Genomic DNA, 8,143 nt, shown 5'->3' with positions numbered 1-8,143 from the left:
GCGGTGGACGGCGGGGAGGGCGCGGCCGCGGGCGGGGCTGAGGGGCGCGCGGCGGGGGCGAGCGAGGGCGGGCCGCGCCAGGCGGGGAGGGCGGCGGCGCCGAGGGGAGGAGACCGGCCCATGGACCCGCGGGGCCCGGCGCCCCAGACGCTGCGCCGCCGGGACCGAGCCCAAGATGTCGGCCTAGGCCCGGGCGCGACGAAGCGGACGAGGCGCTGCCGGGGCTCGCGGCCGCCGGGCCCCCGAGGGCTGGCCCTGACAGACTAGCCAAGCGGGCGGCGAGAGGCCGGCGCATTCGGAGCGGGCCGCGCGGCACCATGTCGGCCAAGGTGCGGCTCAAGAAGCTGGAGCAGCTGCTCCTCGACGGGCCCTGGCGCAACGAGAGCGCCCTGAGCGTGGAGACGCTGCTCGACGTGCTCGTCTGCCTGTACACCGAGTGCAGCCACTCGGCCCTGCGCCGCGACAAGTATGTGGCCGAGTTCCTCGAGTGGGGTAAGTGCGCGCGGGGCGCGGGCCTGACCCTCAGCCCCTCCGACTCCCGCCCGGGCTTGCCGTCCTCCCCACCCTGCCCTTTTCTCCTCCTCCTTCCTGCCCTCAGGCCGCCGCTCATCCCGCCTAGTCACTGCTCCCAGACCCGCCGCCCCATCCCTCTCCGGCTGCTCCTTGCGCATTCGTCCCTTCGAGGCTCTTGGTCCCTCCCTGCCCTCCTCCTCGGCCCTGGCATATCCGCGTTCGCTCGTCCCGCCCCCTCATCCTGCCCCTTGGAGCCACATCCTCCGTTCCCCCCCCCCCCCCGCCGGGCCATCGCCCCGGCCGCTTCCTAGATCCACCCTCCGAGTCTGGATATCATTTCCTGCAGCGCTCCCTGGGATATCCGCCCGCGCCCCCACCCCCACCCCCACCCCCGCACCTCGCTTTGGGGTCCAGAGTCGGCGCGAGTTCCTTCCCCCCTACACGCTCTGCTGGCTTGTGGGGGCAGCCGCGTGTGCTTTTTGCGTCTACCTCCCCCACCTCCCCATGGCCCCCAATCTTGGTGCATCTCCTGGGAGCCCAGCTCTAACGGCCCCTCCTAGGTGACAGCCTGTCTACAACACCGTTGCGTCCAGGGTCTGAACACCTCCCTCACTGTAGCACCTCCAAGGGAATTTTAAGATTAAGAGCCTTGTTTTGAATGTGCCATGCAGAAGCAAATTGTTTTTCAGCGTGATTGTCCCAGACCCATGTAACGTTTAGGGAGGAGCTGGAGCTGTCACTATATGGAAGTCCCTTAAAAACTTTCTTCATCTGATGTTTGCATGCCTTCTCTAGTTAATTCAAAGACCTGTAACTCTATAATCATTGATCAACTAACTTATGTTTTATTAGGACAAAAATTTGATTAAGCCATTTAATGATCATTAGAATCCTGAGGACAGCTGCAAGTGTAAAGTGAAACCGTCTTACTTTCTCTCCCCCTAACACGGGCATCCTGTCAAGACCCTCAGACTCACCTAAAATGACTAAATAGGAAGATGTAATGCTTATGTTCAGGGTTCAGGCCAAACCTATGAAAATTTTACTCTCAGGTCATTTGTGTCGTTAGACTAGGACTGTGCAGTTTGAACCAGTAATTTCTAATATTTGGGGCTGATAAAGTTGATATTTACATGAAGAAACCAATGTATTACATAGTGAGGCCTCCTACTATGCCACAATGATAACTAGAATTTGGAATTTTGTTTACAGAGTAAAACTTAAATTGTGATATTCTCTAGAGGGCTTCTGTCTTTTGCTCTTTAGTGAGATGTTAACACACGTCTTGTGAGACCAGCAGTAGAAGGAGCCCCAGAGCCCCAGGACAGCCTGTTGTGCTTTATTTTGCATGGGAGCACCATTCCTGGTTACATGTAGTATCAGTAAAATAAGAGTCTTGGCTTTCTAGGGTCCTTTATTAACGACATGATTTCCGAGTGAATAATTAACTCACTTCACAGTTGCTTTGAAAACGAGGTCTTTGGTGCCTGTTACACCCCAGCCTTCTGGATGTTGTATTTGCCATTCCTTTCTGAGCATTTGATCTTGAAATCCAGACAGTTCCACCATCAGGTTCAACTCGGTGCTCAGTATGTGAGTAAAAGCGTGATGCTGGAGGAAGCAGAGGGAAGGTTGGGTTAGCTGGTAAGATGTGGTCCAGCCTGGGAACTGCGCAGCGCCTCAGCAGGGGTTAGTCTGAAGGCTGCGCCCTCTGTGGACCAGTGGTCCTTGTGTAGCCCCCTCACCACCAGACAGTACCAGCCACTCTGAACTGGTGGGTTTCAATGGAGGAAGTTCTCAGCATGTGTAGAGGTCTTGTTTTATGAGATTTGACCTTTCCATATCTGAACAGAAGCTGGGTGCTATAATATAGAAATATTTTGAAAATTGGATTTTGGCTCTTTGGAAATTATCATTACAAATAAATTATGTTATCCTAAGAACTCAGTTTGCTTAGAAGTGTCAACTTTAAATTGCAGAGAAAAATGGACTTAAATTTAAGATAGCATTTTAATTATTAACGTAGTTTAGAAGTAGTATTTGATCTCGTGTGTTAACCTATGCACCATTGTAACTCTACAGTGGTGTGTTACTAGTTAAGATATGTGTGCAATCATTATTTAGTGTTATTTGGAATGCCTAGTTATTGTTATTGGAAGACAAAGAATGCAAATGGAATTGTTTGTGGAGCGTTATTAGGTCCCCTGACTTTCAAGTGGAGTTTCTTCTGCTCAGGAAAACTGCCCGGGAAACATATATATAGGCTATCAGCCTGTGGACTGTTGAGTTTTTGGATTCACTCTCTGCATGGTTTGAAACCTCTGAAGTATTTATTGCGTCCTGTCATGCAGAGGGCCAACCTCTCCCCACCTTCCAAATCTTACTAGGTGTCTAATGACAGCTGTGTAGAATTCTTGAAACTTAATGAAGAAAAATGCCTGATTCAGTTCAGATTTTGAGACTTATTGGGGACTCTGATGAAATTTGCAAAGTATAGGTAATAAAACTTTTAAGTTTTAAAAGAAGGCTGTTTCTGGGGCAAGCCTGGTGGCATAGTGGTTAAGTTCATGTGCTCTGCTTTGGTGGCTCAGGGTTTGCAGGTTTTGATCCCAGGTGCAGACCTAGTACTGCTCATCAGGCCATGCTGTGGCAGTGTCCCACATAAAATAGAGGAAGGTCAGCACAGAGGTTAGCTGAGTGACAATCTTCCTCACCAAAAAAAAAAAAAAAGGAAAGAAAGAAAGAAAAGACTGTTTCTCGCCCTTATTTTCTTATTTTCACTTGGTTGGATGGGACAAGAGTCATCCTAGCCTTCATTGTAAGTTTTTGTCTTTAATTTTCCCTTGATTATGTTTATAGTTTGATTGGTTTCCTCTGTGAAATCCCAGACCTTAATTAAAAGTTGGAAATATCCTGCTTTGCATGTGTATTTCTCTAAGCTATTTTTTAATGCAAATTTGATACCATTTGAAGCAGAGCATATGAAACTCTTTGAAATTTCTGCAAGTAAACAGCAACAAGTATGGACAACTAAATGAGGTGAAGTTGTTGTCTTTCACCTTTCATAAAAATACTTGTACATGTTTTAAATATTTTTTTCATGGTTTAAATATAATGGCTGGTGTTACATTTGGACGGAGCTGATGTTTGCAGTCCCAGCTTGTTGACATTGGATAGACCAGTGGCCCTCTGCTCTGGCCCGGCATGGCCTGCAGACCAGTTGGCAAGGCTCATGCTCGCTGCTGGTGTAGGCGTGCCTCCTGGAGGCAGACCTGAGTGTGGGCTTCCTGAGTCCTAGTCCGGGCCATCGTCTCTCATGACGCATATTTCCTCTGTAAGGAATAGAATTAGTCTTTCTAGCCCTCTGATTAATTTCCTCATTTGTGATTTTTTTCTTAGGAATGTAGCAGTACCTTCTCAGAGTTCTCTTTCATCCATGTGAATTCCTGTAACTTTCAGCATGGGGATGCTGGCCCTAGGTGTGAGTGGGATGACTACCAAATTTAATAATTTCAGGCTTAACTGTTCTTGCCAAACATCGCAGATACATTTTAATCCTAATGGTTTGTCCAGATAGAATGTTCGCATAACATGGGAAGACTTTTTTAAATAACAGATTTAAGAAACAAGGTCTTCTGAATAATAAGCTCTAAATTGTAGGGAAATATTGAAATTGCATCATAAAATTAGGTTAACATAATTTAGATTTGTAAATAGTTATTTGAAATGCATAGTAATACTGACTACATGGCATGTGACGGGACAGTTGAAACCATTAAACATTAACAAGCCAGTCTTACCTTTTCTCTCCTAAAACCTGCTCCATTGACTATTGGCCTTTGAAGTGAACAGCAGTGTCTGTGTTAAATCTAGACTTTCAATAAATGAAATTGGAGTGAAGTGTTCACAGTTGAAAATCTGTATGAGCTACCTGAAAAAGTTTGTGACGTACAGTGGATTGCTGTTTAAGCAAAATACTTGAATGTACGTAAGGTGAAAAAACCCCAAATACGGCAGAGTTGACAGGCAGCTCCTCTTGCCTTTGCTCTGCCTCATCTGCAGAGCCTGATGCCCTTAGAAATCTGTGTGCACTGATGTCAGTGATGCTAGATAAACATGTGAGCCAACAGGACTGTTAATTCCAAACTATATTAAGGGCAGCAAAACTATTGAATGCTTTTCTTGGTAAAGAGGCAAAAAATATTTTTGAGACTAATAAAGTAAAAGGATCTTGCTGGAGGAGACCAAATATAGATTTTTACCCTTTTTTTGTCAAAAAGATAAAGGATATTTTGAAAGAATTTAAAAAACCACGCAAAAACCCTGTAATCACACTACCCTAACCCCCATCACATAACTCCTTTTAGTCACTGTCCCGAGTTCAAGTTTGATTCTCGGATTTTTAGAATATCCCAGAATGACACTATGTTAAGGTTATGTTAACTTTGTGGGAAGCTCACACAATGCTCTCCACCTAATGAAAATGAATGAGAGGAAAATACACTTTCCTTATGTTTAAAATCACAAGTATTTTGACAGTGTAGACTATATATGGACTTACAATCTACTGGAGAAACAACTTCTGTAAAACAAACCAACAAAAATAGGTACTATGCCATAGAGGTCCCACTTTATGATTTTAAACAATCTGTGTTGTGTATTCGGTTTTTGGTCAGTTTTATTGACTGGTAGATAGCTGGCAACAAAATTGTTTTTAGATTAAAATTTTGCAAAAAGGATCAATTATATGGTAGGAGACTTTGGATTTTGTTACCCTTAGGAAAGAATTAGAAATTCAAAGAGAAATATGAATTGAATCATAAATTTCAGTCAAATTCTATCCTTGTATGGGAGCTTCTTTCAAGACATATGGAACTTATTTTTCTAAGGTGACTCCTACTGTTGTTGGGATGATGATGATTCCTCTAGCCTCCAAAATCAGTCTTGGGTTTGCAAACTGTTAGGAATTTGAGAGATCACATGATTTGCCCTCCACCCCCATCCCCACTCTCCCCTGGGTAAACCAGGCTCTGGACATTTTGCTAGATCATTTCTGAGCAAGCAACCCTCTAGCCAGGGCTTCTCTCCTTCACTGGACCGTATGTAGTCAACCTTGGGCCATCTTGCTGGCACCTGCTTTGAAGTATCTGTTTTATTTTAGCCTTTTCTTTCCATTCCTGTTATCACTGGCATAGCCAAAGCTCTCAAACCTGCAGACCTAAATAAATGTCTTTCTCACTTGAAGATTTAAACACCACTGCCAGATCAGCCTTAACACTGCTTTTCATTTTATCAGTCCCCCTTTCAAAAACTTCTTCAATGACTTCATATTCTGTTGTCTTTAATAAATCAGATCTGAAATCCATGGTCCAGTGTTAGAATTTAAAATTGACCTTACACATCTAATCTTAGTTTTAGAAGTCAAGATTAACAGCATTTCTGACCATAGCCTATGGGGTGATTTTCTTTAAATATAATTTTACCTTTATTAAAGTAGTTCGTTTACTTAGTTTGAGAAGTCAAGCAGTACTGCAGAGTTGTAATGCACAACAGTCATCCCTCTACCTGCCTGCCCCACTCCGGGTTCTAACTTCCATAAGCAACCACTTTTAACCCCTCTGTTTCTACTTAGAATCATCTGTCTTAGGATCACATTCAGCTGCCACTAACAGAGAACCAAATAGCAGTGAATTAAACAAAATCAAGGTCATTTCTCTCTCATGTGAAATTGGAATGTCAGCAGTCTAGGGCTAGTAAACAGCTCATTCCAAGAAGTTTTCAGGGACCTGGGCCCCTTCCTGCTCTGTCTACTCCTGATGGTGGCCATCCCATCCACATTCCAGGCAGCAGGGGGAAGATGTTATATTACTATGGAAGAGGGGAAGAATCTTGGATATTGGTGGTTATTTATTTAGCAATTCCTGCCTCAAATTTCGTGTTTCTATATAGTGCACTTGTACTGTTCATTTCTGATTTTTGTATTTTAGACGTTATCTGTTGACTTCTTACCGCAGAAGAGAAGGCTATAGAACTTTTACATCTTTTCTTCCCCGCCCCCAACTGCCCAAAACACACACCCCCAGTTCTCTCCTTTTTTCCAAATATGGTTATGTAATAATTTTTGTTTAAATTGATATTCAGTGTTTATGTTATCATTCAGTAAATATCTTAGCTAAGCCACATAGGATGTAGTTAATTCCCTGTCTTTAAGACAGGGAATTATTTTTGTGTTTTTATTGGAGTGCGTTATTTTTTCTTTCCTTTAGCTTGGATGCAAACTTTACAGCCGTGAGTTGAGTCCCATGTTTTAAATAGAACACCTCAGGCCAGTCAGACTCCTCGAGTAATCTAACGTTTTCATCCCTTGCAGGGCCTTTGATTTGCCTCTTGAGTCGGGGCCGTTTGTTCTCTGGGCGTGTTACTTAGTAGTCATCCTGGGGTTTCTCGTCATTCCTTATGGGAATTCTTTTTGCTTCTCTCCTCTGTTGAATTCCCCTTTCTGAATTCCATGTCTTTCTCCTTTTGGTGGAGTGTATCTTATAGCGGCTTCCTGACAAAGAATTTGTCAGAGATAAACTTTTTGAGACCTAGCCTGTCTGGAAATCTCATTTCTTCCCTCACAGTTGAATGACAGTTTGCCTTGGTATTGAATGCCAGGTTAGAAATCATTTTTTCTCAGAAGTTTGAAAGCTTTACTCCATTGGTGTCTACCCTCCATTGTTGGTAATGAGGAGCCTGCGACCATTGTGATCTCCAAGATTTTGTGTGACTTAGTTTATCTCTGGGAGCTTTCAGGTTCTTCTGTTTATCCCTGCTGTTTCTTGGTGGGTCTTTTTGGTGGGGACACTTGGGTCCTTCAGCTCTGGGAAGCTTTTCTGTATTGTTTCTGGATAATCTCTTCTCGGATTTCTCTGTTCTGTTCTTCTTGATCTCCTATTATTCAGGTGTTGGATCTTCTGCTTATTTCCTTTTCTCCTACTTTTTTCCATTTACTTATCTTTTTGTTCTTATTTTTCTGGGAGAGGTCCTTGACTTTATCTTCTGGTTCTTACATTGAATTTTTATTTCTGACATTATATCTTTCATTTCTAAGTGTTTTTTCTTCTCAGCATCCTTTTTATAACATCGTGTTTTTGTTTCATGAAGGCAGTACATTTTTTTAAGCATTTCATTTTGCTTATTAATTTTTTATTGATTTATGTGCACACATTTGTTATATAGACATTTTCTTTTGTTTCCTGTTTTGTCTCTCTTTTTTCTAAGTCCGTTTCTCCTCTTTCCCACTTTGGTTTTTGCTTCGACATCAGAAGCCTTTCTCCAAATGTCTGGCAGTTATTGGCTGTCTTTTTGTAATTATTAGTAGGCTGATTGGAAACTCCCTGTGTGCGTGGACGAACTTTAAATGTTGAGTCTCACCATTAGGAAATAGGACAGGGACCTTGTCAATTTGAGGGACACGCCAGAAGTTGCTAAAGTGATTCTCTGGGACCTGTTTCCCCAGAGAGGGGTTTCTAGTCTCCTGCCTGGGTGGTGGGGAATAGTGTGGTATATGCCTAGCTGCCAGCTTTCTGGCGAGGTGGGGCGAGGTGCAGGAGAGCTGATGGGCTGGGGGTGGAGGTGGGAGGAGATC

General features: G+C 44.0%; 1 protein-coding gene across 4 annotated transcripts in view; it reads left to right on the top strand.

Moving 5' to 3' along the window:
* The first annotated feature begins 6 nt into the window (after positions 1 to 6).
* The window catches only part of CDC42BPB (CDC42 binding protein kinase beta), a 133,110-nt gene continuing 124,973 nt past the window's right edge, over positions 7 to 8,143 (top strand). For all 4 annotated transcript variants that reach the window (XR_006886306.1, XM_046647315.1, XM_046647314.1 and 1 more), the window contains exon 1: positions 7 to 492. Coding sequence is in view for 3 of the 4 variants with exons in the window: in XM_046647315.1 (XP_046503271.1) it covers positions 318 to 492 (175 nt within the window). In the remaining variant the exon portion in view is untranslated. The remainder of the gene's footprint in view (positions 493 to 8,143) is intronic.

This window comes from Equus quagga, chromosome 20 (assembly GCF_021613505.1).
Source record: "Equus quagga isolate Etosha38 chromosome 20, UCLA_HA_Equagga_1.0, whole genome shotgun sequence".
Classification (NCBI taxonomy): domain Eukaryota; kingdom Metazoa; phylum Chordata; class Mammalia; order Perissodactyla; family Equidae; genus Equus; species Equus quagga.
Note: the sequence above shows the minus strand (reverse complement) of the source record. Positions and strands in the feature narration are given on the sequence as shown.